General features: G+C 33.2%; 1 protein-coding gene and 1 pseudogene across 1 annotated transcript; one reads left to right on the top strand and one right to left on the bottom strand.

The window, feature by feature from the left end:
- The window catches only part of LOC111398054, a 14,259-nt pseudogene extending 3,994 nt beyond the window's left edge, over positions 1-10,265 (bottom strand).
- A 94-nt stretch (positions 10,266-10,359) lies between these two features.
- On the top strand, positions 10,360-11,064 carry LOC111397379 (chaperone protein dnaJ 11, chloroplastic-like). The gene has a single exon (XM_023024276.1). The coding sequence runs from the start codon at positions 10,417-10,419 to the stop codon at positions 10,852-10,854; it is 438 nt and encodes a 145-aa protein (XP_022880044.1). The 5' UTR covers positions 10,360-10,416; the 3' UTR covers positions 10,855-11,064.
- The last annotated feature ends 7,327 nt before the right edge of the window (positions 11,065-18,391 follow it).

The following is an 18,391-nucleotide window of genomic DNA, read 5'->3' as shown; positions in this document are numbered from 1 at the left end:
CCCCCCCCCCTTCTTCTTTTCATGTTTAAGCACAATCTTAGGCACCCACAAATTTAATTTCTGCAGAACTCATCTGCATAATGTCATAATCCAGGTACTTATTGTTGTTTGCTCTTTCTGGCAGTAACGAGTTCGGGAAGAAAACGAGCACGCAAAATAACCTGATTCGCTTGCAAACGCTCTATCATGCTGACAAAAAGAAGGCCGACTCCTACATCCTTGACCTAGTGACTTGGCTTCACCATCTCATCAGCCTTGTAAGATATAGAGATAACGGATTTAAGGCTCTCCCATCACGATCTCCATCTCATAAGGGATCGAGTGTAAATGCAAAAACATTTAGCAATGACGGTAATAGTCACAGAGTCCAACTTTCTCCAGAGGATAGAAATTTGTTGGAAGAGGTCATGAAAAGAAGGAAGTTGGTCCCGGGACTAAGCAAAAGCCAGGAATTCTTGACTGTGAAGAAGACGAAGAATAAACTATGCAAAAGTAGGAGCACTGGGAGCTCTCCCTGGAGAGGATTGGAACCCCCGAAGGCTAATGTTCTGGACATATTAGATGGGTTAGATACAACATTTATAGCTCCTAGAGATCTTAGATAAATCATTCATGATTCATTCTTTTATTTAATTAAATTATGACTCTGTGTGTGTGTGTGTGTCTGTGTGTCTATATGAATCTCGAGGTATTATGTATATAGCCTTATCGATAATGACATATTTTAGCACGATACTCAGACGTGGAAATTTTGTACTTTGATCAACCCGAAGAAAATATTGTTACGTTTGAGGGTAGGGATTCACTCATTTGGCATCTGCATTTGTGAACGGCAACTAGCTTGTAGTGCTTTGGCAAAATTTATAAATAATTTTTAAATTGTCGACTTCATTTTTAATTACATAAATCAATGAATCTACAAGTGTTATTTACTTATTCGTTACTTATTTCTATTTATCTATAAATTAAAAACTTCATAATTCCTTTGCAAATTCGATATAATATTAGAAATATTCCAGATGTAGAGACATCCGAAGTCAATAGATCAAGATTGAGTAGCTATAGCAGTAGGGTTGGTGGGAGGTGGTGACACGACCAATCTTGAAAGATCACTCTCTCGCCCAAGGATGTTTAACCACAGCACTGAATACATCTATGCATGTGCAATAATGCAATATGATAAAGGGCAACATGTCATTGGGACGAGTTTGAAGCCGATGTAATTAGAAGTGTAATATCTTTCTATCATCCCAAGGCCTTGTTCTATTTCTCCGTCCATTTAGAGATTGAAACCGCAATCTGGGTACCACCCATTTTTAGTAGCAATTGCCCCGTCGCCTATAGATCTCCTTCAAAACCCACATTAGTTTGAGCAAGAGCTAAAGTAGCTCCTAATAATATTGTTATTATTTCTATGAACGGGATTAAATTCATTGTACAAGGTATATATGATATAATAACAATTTATGAATCCATATTAATTAATAAAAAATAATTTATCAAGATATTCTTTATTTTCAAATATTGAATTTTGTGTATCAGAATATTATCAAATTACAAATTATCAATATTCTATATATTTATTTAACCAAAATAAGTTAGAGATGAGATCCAAAGAGACATCAATTTCAAGAGGAAGGAAGTAATATTGAAGTCTTATTTTATAGATGTCTCTGTGTGTGTGTGTGTGTCTGTGTGTCTATATGAATCTCGAGGTATTATGTATATAGCCTTATCGATAATGACATATTTTAGCACGATACTCAGACGTGGAAATTTTGTACTTTGATCAACCCGAAGAAAATATTGTTACGTTTGAGGGTAGGGACCTTCAGGAGTAGAGATCAGATCAATTATAATGGGAGTGCCCAATTGTCGTAACCAGGCTTGGGGCAGACACCCCTCTCGCATATTTAGTGCAAGCATTGACCACTCATCACATCCCCATAAAACTTGCCTGAAGGATCATGTTTGCTCTTAGTCCCAAATGCGGCATCTTATTCTACCAATCTCAACACGCAGCTTTTTCTACTTGCCGATGTGGCATTCCTGAAGATATCCGCCGGGCCCACTAATAACCGTATTTTAGCCAATCCTTCTTGTTTCCTTTTGCCGGATTTGTTTATCGAATCCCTTGTATAGAATGACCTTTGTGTTGCTTATCAATCAATTATTTGATTCAGCCCCTTTTTGAAGAATTGGTCATGTTTTAGAACCCAGTCCTCTTATTTATGGACGAATAGGAATTTCGTATTAGTGACAGTTAAATATTATTCGAGTATATGAAGATATGTTGCTATATTTATCAGATGAAAAAACTAAATTGAACCAAAAATTATGTGGATAAATGCATATATAGCTATTGATAGATGGAATTGGAAGGTGCCCAAGAGCAGCAAAATTGTTTAGTTGTTCAAAGAATCAACTTTAGAGACGGTCAAGAGAGTAAAAACTCCCTAATCTACAAAACTTGAATGTTTTAGATTCTGAAATCTGATCATTTTGGAACCATATTTAGTAAATTTGAAGTGCCCTTCCACATTTTATGACGTTTTCCGGTAAAGGTGCTTCATCCCTCGGAGAAATTTTGGATGGATCTTGCTCCACCCCCTTCACTCTTATATGCAGCTCTTGCGCAAGCTACCAATTTTCTGCATCCTGTGATCTTAGCTCTATCAGTATCACAGTCCAAGACGATGGATATGCCTAATCGATTGCCATGGGAAAACAAAGGGTTTAAGAAATTCATTCACTCGAGTCTTAATAAAGTTTAAATATGTCACGACAAACCTGAACTGTGGGGCGATAAGTTGCATCCACCATGTTGTATGTGTTCATCTTCCTCATTCCATGTTCCGAAGTCCATGCTGCAAGTTTACAACCAGTTGATTGTTTATTTGTTAAAAGTTGATAAGACATGCTAAGAATAAGGAAGAGAATGTTACCCAACGAGACGAAAACGTTGTAGCCATCAGAATGCCATGGTTTTAAGGAAAGGAGAGAATTTTGCAAAACCACGTGGACATAATCGTGGTATTTAGTATCAATAACCGAGATGCTTAGGCCAGGGAGACCATCCAATGGTGCATCAGGTATGATCCCTGGCTTGAACACATTAGGTAGCTGAAAATAGTCAGCAAGCTTCAATGGCGTGTCTGGATGCACAAACGAACCCCCATTTACCGTGCACCTATATTTGCCATTGATGAGTGCCACATCATTTTTTAGAAAGAGCATTCGGGTCGCATTTATACATCCATAATGATAAGAACCTTGGAGATTAGGTCGAGCTACTTGCACAGATAAAATCTAACCTGTAAGATATTGGCAGATGTAAAATATCCTGATCATGCATAAAAATTGTCTTCTCTACCATGTTACGACCTCAGGAAATAAAATCCATACCTCATAGACCGAACTTGCTCTATGGAATACTTGAAATAATATAGTGGTAGAAATGGGGGCACCGGATCGAGGGGTTCCCCCAGAAATCCAGAATAACGAATAATGCCAATGCCTACAAGTTCCAGAGGGATGAATCGGGAAGAAGCCAACATATAATATGATATCCCATCAGTCTGATTCCTTGCTCTAATGTGTATGCTCCTTTAGTCTCCACCAGCAGCATTTCATGGTCCTGAATTCTGAAGTTCAAAGTTGTCTTCACACCCATATTTGAGATTCTTAAGTCTATATGTAACTCCTAAAGGGAAACAAAGTGCACAAGTGATGTCATTAGTATCAGAACTTACAAGAAATTCCTTTCATGAAATTGAAGATTTTGTCTAAGTCCCTTTGTTTCCTTTCGTGTTTGTGAAAACAGAAACATAATAAGCACTTGTTTCCAACTAACATGAAAGTTGAAATACGTTGTAGGTTCAAGTGTATAGTATGAAGCTGGTAGTGAACCCCTACCCCCTCCCCGTGCTGAGGTTTTGCTTGATTCTTGGCATCATCTCTTACTGTGAATGTGACACAATTTTCCCATTTACTGAACCCCACAACATAGTATTTCCATCATAAGCATTTCTGTTCAAATGATTCAGATTCTAATAAGAAGCTATCGCCAAGGATATTTAAAGACAACTCACCAGCTTCAAAATCAAGAGTTGCTCGATTTTTCCCCAGTCCATTGATGAGAATTCCATCCGGTAGTGGCAATATGCATCCTTCATCCAACGCAAGTCTCATTTCCTAATCAGATAAACCAATCTTTCAACAATATCACACATTGTTCATATGGCAACCAAAAACATTGAGCATCATACCTGCTAATCTGCATTATACCAGTCACCTATCAATATATCATACTCATAGTCGGGACGAGGGAACGAAATGGGGATAACAATGCGGTTGTTGACATGGATAGCACCATATCCTCCAGCAGCCTTTTGAAACAAGAGTGAAGGGAAGTAAAAGTAACTTGCAATCTGATCTTTCATCTGGAAACTATATGTCCAGTTTTCTCCTGGTATTATAGGGATTAGGGCAGTTGGTTTCTTGAACTCCATCTTGGCATGAATTCCTCCTCAAATGCACCACATTCCTATATTTTCATACAGAAATATCAAGAAATTTAACATACCTTCAAATGAATACAAATTTACTACGAAATTAATTTAGTTGAGTCATTTCATCAAACACTACTAAGTCATTGCAAATGGTTCTGTCAAGTTCTTGTAGTTGATATTGACATTCACCATATCATTTGTAGTTGTGTTCAAAAGGGGTCCTGGAAATTCATCATTGATCACAACCACCTGATGTTATCAAACAAAATTTTCATCCTTAATAAACAAAATCTAATACCTACTTATAAGAAAATAAAAAATATTAGGGGTCACCTAATTTTGAGTATAAATTCACTTTAGTCAACATTCTATCCGTTGACGTAACTCATAAGTTTGTTGTATCGATTCTTAATACAATCGGGTGCTCAAATTTGGCTTTTTGCACGTTCAAAGGCGTGTAATTCACAACAATTGATGATGATGTTACTTAGAAGGAAATATCATTAATGAGAATCGAGATTGTTATTGGTAGTTTCAATAATAGTTCATGCGTGTAATTCACAACACTTGATGATGATGTTACTTAGAAGGAAATATCATTAACAAGAATTGAGATTGTTATTGTTATTGGTAGTTTCAATAATAGTTCCAAAAGAATCTACCTTCTTAGAGCATCTCCAAGAGGCGCCCGTTGGGAGAAAGAAACAGGCCATCAAAATTAACCTGTTCCGTGCTGGCACTAAAGAATAGGATTAACACAGAAATTAATGATGCTGTGAACTTTAGTCATTTCATGCAAAATTTTGAGAAAATAAGAAACTGAATTGAGTTACAAAATTTATATATACGCATGGAAGAGAGGACGCTAGGAAATGAACATGAAATGAAGCAGATTTAACTTCTACCAGTAACCAGCAGAGTTTGCATTAAAATCGAGGAAGATGATTGGTGTACAATGTAGAGGTTCACAGAACCCCTACAGATACCTCACATGGGCAGCATGGGTGGGTGAATATTTTGACATTATTTATTAATGTGGAGTCCACACTATGTAAGATATCCGTAAATTTTCTGTAAGAATTTTTCTGTACACCAAACATTACTCAATTAACAATGATATACTACTTCACCTTTGTCTGATAAAATTTTATCAATTTTTCAACTTATTAAATTTCAATTTTGAATTTTATGAGATTCACAACTTTTATTAACTTTTAAACCACGCATTTTATCAAAATATTTGTCACACGTGAACATCCCGTTAGTCTCTTTTGTATTTCAATTAGTAACGAACAAGTACTTGAAACATACATAGAACAAAAATATATTGTATTATTTGTTTAGTTTGAAATAGCCTCATTTGATGATATATACATATATATATATATATATATATATATATATATATATACACACACACATTATTTTTTATTTTTTATTATGACGGGGGAACCCATAGCCGTAGTCCCTTCGGGTGCGTACTGAGTAAATTCTCGAACTGACGTAATAGCCTGTAAATCACCCCTACCAGGTAAATCGCACTAGGCAAGCCCTGTGCGACAAGCTCGACCGAGAAATTGTTGGTAGGGGAAATCGAACTCGTGACCAAAGGTCTCTGTGTTTACTTACTCCATCAACTCGACCACCCCATGTGGGGCCTCATTTGGTGATATTGCTACGCTGCTTATAAATGAATTGACATTATATGGGATATCTTATCATGCTCGTTGATCTTAAGGCTTGATTATGCTAATATTGACGGTGGTAGCTCAATCGAACACGCGTTCGTTGGAGCTAAACTATTAAGAACGCATATTGAGTCCAATTTAGGTATTTTACCAATGCAAAGGTGATGTAGATAGTTTAAGAATAATTATATTCATAGATAGTTTACTTTTGTCACACTTATCTTTTCAACTTATTTTTATTGTATTCTTATCATCAACTTTACATTAATTAGCATATACTATCACTTCATTTATGTCCAATAATTATGGTAGAGTGCTCTAAAATAATAAAATTATTTATTCACACTTTTGTATTCACTTAAAAATATAAGAGTAAATATACGCACTATAACATAACTTTTCAATGGCAATAATCATCAATAAAAAGTTTTATTAATTAATGAAAGGTTAAGGATAAGTATGCGATAAAAAAAGTCAACGATATTATACCAAGTAAATAACTTGTTTGATAAGACTCTTTAGTGCTTGCTTTATCCAAGTCTATATTAATCCCACAATTGAAAAATGTATCCCCATCTTCTACTTAATGATTGAAGATAATCACTCAAAAAATATTTGCAAATATCTAACAGAGTGAAACTTAATGATTAAAATTAAAATATTTTGAAATATATTCTCTGTTAAAGAAAATAACAAAGATTAAAGTACTAACTTTAAAAATTTTGTCCCTAGTTAAGTGACAATTAAAAAAAAATTAAATTGCTAAAGAATTTCAGTTATTAATATTTAAAAAGAAAATATATTTCATAAACCAAAAAACTGTCAATAAATAAAGTAATTTAAATATATAAACTTAAATATTAGAGTTGAAAAAAAAAATAAAAAAATGAAAGAAGGAGAGTAGTATTAGTAGTAAAAGCCAATTTGTCAACTTGTAATATCCAGTCAAATTAAACTATTGCTGGTGCACGGCCAACTGGCCAAGCCCTAAATCTTGGATAAGTAGGAAACATACGATTTTCCATTTTGCCATCATAATTTTTTCAATTTTTTTGGGTCAATAATACACGTTGTCCATTTACTTAAGTTACATTGAATTTATTTTAAAAATATTATTAAAGAAATAATGAATGGTCATTATTTTAAATTATTTGTATCAAATATTAATTCAGTAATTATGTACGAGCATTTAAAAATTTCTTTTTTCAATGTAGATGTCTAGTATTTTTTTTTCTCCCGACACCTTCATGATCTCTGTATATAAGAGCTTAAAATATAAGAATCGTGGTTGTATGTATTTTTTGTTCAATAAGGTTGCGATTCTATGTAATGATTAACGTTCTGTAATTTATGACTTTCTATAATTGTTCATGGAAATATTTGTTCTTCCACGGTTGAATATTCTCTATCCTCTCTTCCTAACCGTTTGTTTAATTTCAGGTAGGAGACAATTTGTTGAAAATAGTTTATTTGAGTTTTAATTACTAATGATTTCAATATTTTGAGGTTTGAGTCAAAAGTTTTGTATGATTCCTTTATGGAATTATAAACTGAATAACATAATTTTGGTTGATATTTTCCAAATAAAAAATATAAAATGCATAAATTTCAAATTATAAACTAATTAAATAAAATAATAAAATTCAGAACATTTTAATAATATTTTGTTCCAACAGTAACATGGAAATTGGACCGACCCAACGGCCGAATATGTCATTTACTATAGTAAAGTCAACGGCTTTTGTTCAATTTCTTAACATATTGAATTAATAGCCTCGTTCCATGAATCAAGACGGTAGTATAAAACTTCAATGCACTATGCACATGCTATGTCGACCGACCACTTGCAGAAATGTCCATAATTATGCCACAAGCATTGGCAGGGGTACTTCGAACTAATAAATTTCAATAATTTTAAATAAAGTTAAGCGCGATAATTCGTTGAGATCCATAAATTTATTGATCATAAATTCGAATTGATTGATCCGGTAACTACTCCCTCTCCCATTTATATAAATTTGTTTTGTTTATCATACGAATAAAGAAATCTTATCCCAGTTTGAGTCACATTATTATAAAAATGAGAATGAAAAATGAGAAGTGCTACATGTACATAATTGTCTACATAATAGTATCCATAATTACACGTGACACTGGATCCAACCTTTAATTCAAATCTCACACTTGAACATCAATAATCAGATGATTGCCACATCACATTATGAACATCATTATGTGCAATAATTATGTACAAGTAAAATTTTTCATGAAAAATATAGTCATTATGAACCCCACACAAGAGATAAAAAATCAAATATGGTGGCTTGATATGATGAATAATTGTCATATTTTTCATTTTAATGAGGAAATAATGGGGCTCAAACAAAAGGCCATTGAAGAAGTTATTTTTGCCAAGAAATTTCTTAATTTACCTCTTTTTAATTTTCAACAATTAGTAGTAAATTATCGTTGAAATTAGTAAAGAATTTGAAAATTGATTTCAAGGTAGGCAAATTATTGGCATATGTGCATGTATTTGTATGATTTCAAGAAATACGCAAATTAAATGGAAAAAATTGATTGTAACTAGAAAAATTAAATAAAGGTATATACGAAAAGAAACAAAAAAAAAAATATATATTCTAAATTAAGAAACAGAACTATATATTTGAGACAAGAAAAAAAGGAAATTAAGCCTATATAAATGGGATGGAAGGACTATTAAATTTGAAACGTCTAAAAAACATATGTTAATTTACGTTACTTGGTAGATATTAAATGATCATACGAAAATTCTTTTTTTTTATTATTATTATTTGGCACAATACCGACATTATAAAACATTTTCTTTCCAAAACTAAAGTTTTAATGCACAGCATATAGAGGTGGGTGTTGTCAGATTCTCATAAGAATCGAACAAGACCAAGTACCCATGAAAATCATATATACGGAACATGTTAAATGAGAGGTTGAAAAAGACTAGAGTTGGCTGGTCAATTAATCGTTTCTAAAATTCAAAATTAGTTCTTTTAGTTGTGACTAAACTAGACAAACAAAATGGATGCCAAGACGCTAGGAAAGACAACGTAGCCAAGACAATGTTCGTCTCATAAGCCCTGAAGCTTTCACAAGCAAGAAGGCATATTTTCTTGACCATCATCTAAGCTCCATTGGAAGATAGGAGGACGGATGGCATTTTATTTGGTAGAATCAACCAATTGATACGTTCGAGTGGTTTTGAAAAAGAGTATCGTTATTTGTAAACATTGCTCATAAACAATATTCTATGTGACAGTGAGATAACTGTAACATTTTTCTAAAATAAAGAAAATGTTGTAATGATCTAACCGTCACATTAGATGTTGATCATGAGCACTTCTCATAGATAGCATTATTCAAAATGCCAAATTGCCAAACCATAACTACAATTCTTGAAGCAATGCTTCTCTTTATTTAAATGCATCCTTTTATTTCGATAAATTCCGGTACATGGCAAGACTTTTTATGTACTCTTTAGGTATTTTTCTGATTTTTTATGAAAGCCATCTTCTTTTTATTTAATGGACAAGCAGAGGTTCATTTTAAAACTCTAAAACTCAAGAGCATGTTTCTCAAACACAAAGATAAGTCAAAATGTCAAATTTATTTTTAAAGGGAAATGCTAAGCAAACGGGGGGCTGACAGCCTCCTTGACCGAAACTCGACAAATAATGCGGGTTCCGCCCGAAAAAATGAAACCCCTCCACCTACTGTGGGGTTTCAGTAACGGGGCTGTTTCCTTAGCATTTTCTATTTATAAATACGTTCGAGTACATTAGCATCTATCATTTATAATGAAGTAAAACTGCTTATTTACCTATCATTGCCGTAGTTACTTAAAATAAGTTAGTATTATTTCAAATGAGTAAATTATTTTATTATTGACTTATTTACTTGAGTAGATTATTAAGCTTAGCCAGAGATGCTTTTTATCTTTAATAAAAATGTTTATCTGTATCCTATGATTGAGTGACTCACATAATAGATTCCTAGATATGGTTGAGTCAGCAATAAGAATTTTATCCATATCCTTCCCCTACAGTTCACCTCACAGCAATCAACGGAGTACGGCCAATCGTAAACCCCACATTCCTCCTCTCTATAAATAATCCATTCGATTCAACAATTTCATCTCAGAAACTATTCGTTGAATCACAACCACATACACTGATCTTATCATGGCTTCTACATCATTTTCTCTATCAAATCAAACAATTCACTCAACCATTCAGCCGCCGTGCAACGCCACCTTCCGCCGCCCTCTTCGTATATCCGCCACTTGCGCCACCTCTGAGAGGACCAGTAGTACGAAGATCAGCACTGGATACGCTCCAAAACAGGGGTCTCTATACGAAGTCCTGGGGATTCAAACCGGTGCTTCTTGTCAAGAAATTAAAACTGCGTATAGAAAATTAGCCAGAAGTTTGCATCCGGATGTTGCGTCGAACAGTGGAGATGAATTTATGAGAGTGCATACGGCTTATGCGACTCTTTCTGATCCGGAGAAGCGTGCGAACTACGATACGGAACTTTTTCATCGGAGGAGGCCGACTGCGCTGTCGGCGAGGGGTTATTCTTGCCGGAGCCGGAATTGGGAAACTGACCAGTGCTGGTAAATCAATTTGCGAAATGATTAGCTCAAAATGTAGACAGAAGCTGGAACTAGTTTACAGAGTACAGTCTACTGTCTACAGTTACTTCCATGTAAATACAATCTTATTTGTAGGATGATAATATTTGTTAACATCATCACATCCATACATTTTGTAAATTGTTAAAAAATGTTTTTTAATTCATTGGTCCAGATTTCATCACCTTCAACATTATCAACAATGTTTGTTAACTAATATCGTACAGATAGCTTATTTCATGTAAATATTTGAAGATTTGAGAAATAGTACCCAGCGTAGACAAATTTTGTTTCTCTTATAAGGCAGCTAGCGAAGTTTTTTTATACATATTTTATAATAGACACATGTACGAGTACTAAATTTATAAAGTATATTTGTAAAAAAGCGTATGGGTTAGATAAATAATCGAACGATGAAAAAAAATCCCATTCAATAAGTAGTACAAAGGATTCCTTATTATTATTATCATTAAATCATGAAGAATTAAGGGCCTGTATGATACCAATCAATTCCATGGAACCATCCAAATGTCTTGTTTGACGGGTAAAATTTTCCATGAAATTGGTTTTCCACCCTACGCCCATGTGACCATTTTTCTTGATTTTTAAGGAATTTGTTTTCCTTTGATTTTGGTGGAAAAGTGTTTCCCAACTTTCTTTTTCTTTATTTTTTTTTTAATTTTCGGCAATGGAACAAATTCTATCCACAATGTAACAAATTATATCATTTTAATTAACAATTTTCGTGGAAAAAAAAGTCAAACGAATACCAAAAGATATAAAATTTCAACATTTTTCAGGTGAAAAATTATACAAATCAAATACATTTAGATGACAATTCTTAATAAAACAAGTTTTAGGCAATTCAATTTCCTGAAATTCGTTTTCTTTCCACCAAAATTTCATTTTTGCTATTAAACGAATCCTGATTGAAAAAAAAAAAACGTTGGGGATCTACGTAAGATCAATTTCAATCAGTAATATATGTATGTCAAAAAGTCAAAATTTATATGTTGTGTATTTCAAGCAATATGTGATTAGAAACAGGAACGAAAAATTGATACAAATGGGCTTTAACATTCAAATCTAGCCGCAAACATCTATTAACCTTCCATTTATGAGCAAAATTGGCCATTTTTTCAAATGGTTTATATCCAACTGACAGTCAAAAATTCAAAATAAAAATACTAAAATGTCATTACTTTAATTTAAATAAATAAAATAAATAGGCAATAAAAATAAATATGATAAAAAGAAGATACTACCCATCCTACGATTCTATTTTTCATAAGAGCATCTTCAATACAAACCATATATTATTTTAAGAATTATCTCATATAAGCAAAATAGAATATTAAAAAAAAAAAATCCTCTTAAGACATGACAAAATCTACATGGCATTGATGTGGTAGGGAAAAAATAGATATCAAAATACTTTCAATCTACATGACATTTGATTTAATAATTCAATGCTCAAATTCACAATTTGTTTTCAATGCATTCTATAAATTACTATCTGGATCTCTTTTATTTTTATTTTTTTAAAGAAAATCATATTTAAATCTACATATAAAATATAAATTTTGCCGAGTTAGTATGTTTAATGGAGCTTTGAATTTAGACGGGAGTCTAAAAAAATATAAATTCCTTTGCAAGATCATCTTGACAGAGCTCTTATCATCATGCATCAAATTTTGAAGGTTAGGGACCATTAATGTAGCAAGCTCATAGATGAGGAATAATTTGCTCCAAATTTCCCAATAGGATTTGACCAAATTTATAAGGGTAAATTGCACTTAGATCCCGAACATTTGATTTTTAGCAATCAGAATTTCAATTTTCTGTTAGGGTTATTATTTTGGCGTAAACCATGAGAACGGCACTCAAATTTTAAATGAAGTGACAATTTATTTATTTAAAGGTCACTTTTTACTTTTCTTTTATTTATATGTTTTAAAATAAACCACAATTAAAAATGTGTTCTAAAAAGTATAAAGTGTAGCGAGTCGTGGATGCCAAGATTCGGTCTAGGCATAAAAAAGCGTAAAAAATCGTTTTAATATTATTTTAAATTTTTTTATCAAAATAAAAATTATTTAACCCTTGTTTGAGCCCCATTTTGAGGAAAATAATATATTTTGAAATAGTATTTTTTGGAGAATCTGTGGTAAAAAAAAAGAATAAGAAAAAGTTTTTGATTTACATCTAAAATTATTTTATTGAAAAATATATACTTAAAAATGAGTTTTGAAAAAATAAATTTTTGATAGAATGAGATTCAAACATGGTCTTAATGATTAAAGAAAAAAGCATAAAAAGAAGGGAACGGTATATAAATCTTACATAAGAAACACATTTCAAAACTAATAAACTCCATAAAACTTTTCAAAAATCAGATGATAAACTAATTTATTAAATTTTTAATTATAATATAATATAATTAATCATGTCAAACTTCAAATCCAAGCCCTTTTCTTCCTCTCTCTACTCTCTATCATCTCTCAACCCCTTCTCCCCATTAGAGGCGGCCATCGGATCCGACGATAGAAAAATCTCCAAAAATTGAAAACAATTTCCCTCTATATACTCTAATATAGAAAAATTTTCAAAAATTTATCTGTGACCAGATTTGTTGTTTGTGATTATATATGTGTTTTATGTCACTATTTGTGATCAAATTTGTTTTTGCCGTGACTGAATGTGACAACCTAATTTGTAATTGCATGTAACTAGTCACTGACCTTTGTTATCAGTGATTAATTGTAATCAAATTTATCTTTGATGTGATTAACTATGATCAAATTTGTATTCAGTGTGACTATCTGTGATCAGGTCAAGCTTAACTATAACTAAGTCACAATCGACCACAATCAACCAAAAATTGGCCACAAACAGTCAAAACCAATATTTTGAAGAAAAGACTGGACCGGCCCGTTCAACAAAAAAAAAATGGCGAACCGGCCTCAAATTCGGTTTGGTACTGATAAATTGACTGAAAATGAAAAAATCGGTAAATAACTGGTCGAACCGGCTATTTTAGCCGGAAATCGGAAAACCGATTACAGTTTTTACCAATTTTTTTCAAAAAAAATTATAATTACTTTGATAAATAAGCTCAAGCATTGGTAAGCTAATTTTATCTTTCTTCCAATAGAAGTGTTGTTTTTAAAAGAGAATAGACATGCAATGTTTTCCTCAACTTTCAATGTGGGATAAGTTGTAAAATCCTTTGCAATTTATATATTTAATAATTGTTCACTTTTTTTTTCTATTAAACAAATTTTGGTCCCTAAAAGCACAAATAATTTCAATTTTAACAAACCAAATTATTTTAGACACAACAATTGTTAGTTTTTGATGTTTTAAAATAAATTATAGAATAATAAACCATTAAATTTAATCCCCCCCCCCCCCCAAAAGCACAAATAATTTCAATTTTAACAAAGCAAATTATTTTAGACACAATAATTGTTAGTTTTTGATGTTTTAAAATAAATTATAGGATAATAAACCATTAAATTTAATTGAAAAATATGGATTTATATTTATTTTGAATTAGTAATACTATAATTTAAAAATTTGTTATTGTTATAATATTTTAGAGTTTGTTGGAGTATTTATTTATTTAATTTTGATATCCGGTTTGACCCTAGGTGGACCCTGATTCGACCGTTTGACCCTTGGCCCTTTTTCTTTTTCGGGTCGATGTTTAGGTTGATTTTTAATACATTGGTCAAAACAAACACATACTTGGTCACATGGGATCACCACAAACAAATCTACACACACCTCAGTCCACACAATCCACCACCATCATCTCCAATGCACCATTGCTACCACCTTGAACTCAAATTCATGACCATAAATACTACCTTCACTCGTCTGTGTTATCAGTGACTAACCATGACCAACTATTTATTTTGTGCGACTGCTCATGGCCATGTTAGTCTAATTTGTAATTGTATGTACAGTTAAACACAGATCTTATCACAGAGAGTCACAATGAAGATAAACTTGATTACACCAAGTTTCCGACACCACCACCATTCCAAACATTGTCAAGAACCAAAAGCACAGCACCTCAACATGATTTTGTACACCACCTGCAACAGAACCTTCGCCTCCTACACCATCACCAACAGAGCCACCAACAATAATAGATCAAGAAATTATTGACGCCATTCGTAGAACACCAGCAACCATCCTTAACCATTTTCAAAGAGGAAAAAAGAAAATCAGTATCCACCTTCACAAACCATGGTTGCGATGGGTAATCTCAGATTACAAAACCACGGCAAGCAACAACGACGAAGCAAGGCGTAGTAGCAACGACGCCTTGCTGCTCGTTCTTCTCCGCTGTGCACAATGGTGTCGAAAAGATGTGGTAGAGAGTCGGTAGGTAGAGAGGATGATAGAGAGAATGAATATGGAGAAAATTGATCACCAAAAAATCACCACAACTACTAAAAAGATTGAATCACAAAAAAATCATCGACCATAAAAAAAATCACAGTAACCACGAACAACCACCTACCACATCGCAAATGACCTACATCATCCCCAAAAGATCACATCAGATCAGAAACAAATCGCGAAGACACCATCGCAAATACACAGCGATGCCTAGCACGAGACGTTTGTACTGTGCTTAGCCACTAGAAGAGAATGAGCAATGGCGCCTGAATGAGCCACCGAAAGAGAAGAAAAGGAGCCGTAAGAAAAGAGTGAGAAAGAGGATAGAGAGAGAATGGGTAATGGAAGAGAGAGAGAGAGATGACGGAAAAAAATGATTTGAGGGTTTTGTGGTGTGGTAAGCTGGGGTTAAGGGATGGGGTAGGTATGTAAATTAATTTAATTTTATAATTTTAATTAACCTTATTTACCACCTAATTTTTGAATTTAAAACTAATCTTCCTTATTTATGAAAATTGATTGTTAAGTGTAGGTTTATAAGTAATTTTTCCTAAAAAGGATGCAACCATGAAAAATGCTCAAGACCAGACCTTTTGCTTTGATTTCGTATCTTGACGCCATTTTCAATCACTAAAAATTGATCATTTTATTTGAAAAGTGACCTTTACAGGATTTTTTAGGAATCCCATTCGAGAGTTAATTGTTCCAATAGTATTTAACTTAAGTCAATGTCTTTGATTGATTACTAAAATTTAAAATGTCGAGTCTTGGTCACTGAACTTAGATCCATGTCTTCGATTGCTCACTGAAATTTAAAATGTCGAGTTTTGATCATTGAATTTAGGTCCATGTCTTCGATTGCTCACTAAAATTTAAAATGTCTAGTTTTGACCACTAAATTTTGAAAAATATTGTATATTACTCGTTGAACTTTGAAAAATATTGTATATTATTCATTGAACTTTTAAAAATACTGTACATTATTCACTGTAAACTCGATATTTTTCAAAATTCAACAGTTATGTTAGTGAGTAACGTACAACATATTTCAAAGTTCAGTGATCAAAATTTGACATTTTAAATTTCAATGAGCAATCTAAGACGTGGACTTAAGTTCAATGAGCAATCAAAGACATTGATCTAAGTTCGATGATCAAAATTCAATATTTTAAACTTCAATAAACAATCAAAGTCATGGACCTAAGTTCAATGACAATTGAAACAATTAACTCCCCATCCAATAATCATCAAAGTCTTATGAAACCTACAGCTTAGGCCTCTATTGTTTTTCCTTTTCTTATTTAAAGGGAATATGGTTGCTGATTGGGCGGTACTGCCAATAGTTTCCTAATGGGTGCATGTGGCCGTGCTGTAAGAAGTGTTCCATGCTCTCATGCTAGTATATGTGATACTATTTACCCTTTTAATCAATGTTTCCGGACGTGGTTTTACGGAAGAAGATAACTTGTTTGATTGTTTGTTGCTAAGACTCAGCCATGATGTTCGAGAAGGAATGCCAAGGCGATTTAATTATATAGGTATGATAAATATTATTTATTACACTTTGGGAAACCTCACAATGCAGGTTTTGTTCGACAATGGGGGAAGCTGATGCAACAAGATGGGAAAAATAGATCCTGTCATCAGAAGTTAAACGAAAAGGACAGAAATCTGTGTCGATATTTATTCATGTTGGTGAGCAAAGCTTTTAGATGACCATAACTTCTAGTAATGTAAGTTGTATTCCGAAACCAGAACCGCCAAAATTCCCTAGAAATTGGAAAAAAATATATATCTTACCTAGGGATGTCAACGAGCTGAGTCGAGCCGGCTTGAGGGCCGAAATTCGAGGCTCGAGCTCGGCTTGGGTAAAATGACCAAGCTTTTTTTTAGGCTTGAGCTTTTGCTCGGCAAAAAAAATTAAATGAATAAAAAAGGCAGCAACCTATTGCCTTTTTTGGTAGCAGCGCACTGCCTTTTTAAGGCAGCATGTTGTGGCCTTTTAATTTTATTTTTTTTAAATAGAGGCTCGTGAGTCCGAGCTGGTGAGTCACATGAGCTGGCTCTCTCGAGCCTGCTCGAGCTTTGGCAGGCACCCAAAAATGAGGCTCAACCCAAGCTTTTTCCGAACCGAGCCAACAAGCACCATTGCCATTCCTAGTCTTACCCATACGTAGAAGACAAAGAAATTGAAAGGAAATTTCATCCACACATTGATATCTACTGATTATTGATGAGTTGTATATCAAGACAATGGACAATTCATTTGGCATCGAAGTCTCTTCCGTGACTGCACGTTATGTCATGTTGGGGAATTCATAATCCAAATTATCTCAACTGCTGTACAGTGCAGAGAGATTTTATTTAGTTTGATGAACCAGAACTTCCTCATGGTAATATTAGTTATTTGTTCGAACTGATATGGTGTTCTAATATTTACATACACATAAGGAAATAAAAGTCATGGTAGGAAGACTACTAAGAGAAATGGAGTCTGAATGGTTTAATTCAGGCCATAAAAAGATAGATATACAACTAAGTTAGGTAAGTAAAAAGAGAGAAGAAATTGAAGATGAAGAAGTGGTGATGCAAAATGCAAATGATATTTGCTCTTTGTTTGTCTTTTTATAGAGGTGGATGATAAAAAGCAGTGCATGAATTGGATACCTAAACTTCATATATTTTCTTCTCAATCTTCCTGGTGTCTTGACAAAAGCACAAATCTTTCAGTTTCAGGAAACAATTATTTTCATGCTAGTCTCTGTTGGAAAAAATTCAACGTATGTGGCCACACATGTTTACATATTAAAATGTGTGGTGCCATTTTAAAGTTTAGTTGATAAAGTGATCTATTAAGTTTATTTTTTGGACTAAAGGTCTATTAAATGTTATGGGAATAAAGTATTGAGATCGGAGAATGTTATTTTAAATTGATGAGGAGACGATTTGAAATAACACAAAATTAATAACTGCCAACTTAAAGTTATTTCTTATGGGGTTATGGTCTCCAATTGAACGTGAATTCACAGTTCTTTGCATCTTCATCAACAGAGAAGAAGATTTCAAGAAATCACGTAACAGTTGGAAGATCTTAACCCGTTCGGAATACT

The sequence above is a fragment of the Olea europaea genome, chromosome 7, assembly GCF_002742605.1.
Source record: "Olea europaea var. sylvestris chromosome 7, O_europaea_v1, whole genome shotgun sequence".
Lineage (NCBI taxonomy): Eukaryota > Viridiplantae > Streptophyta > Magnoliopsida > Lamiales > Oleaceae > Olea > Olea europaea.
The sequence above is the reverse complement of the archived record's forward strand: the minus strand, read 5'-3'. Positions and strand labels throughout refer to the sequence as shown.

What these genes read in the sequence shown, in the direction of transcription:
- LOC111397379 (XM_023024276.1), top strand. Translation starts at nt 10,417, where the DNA reads ATGGCTTCTACATCATTTTCTCTATCAAATCAAACAATTCACTCAACC.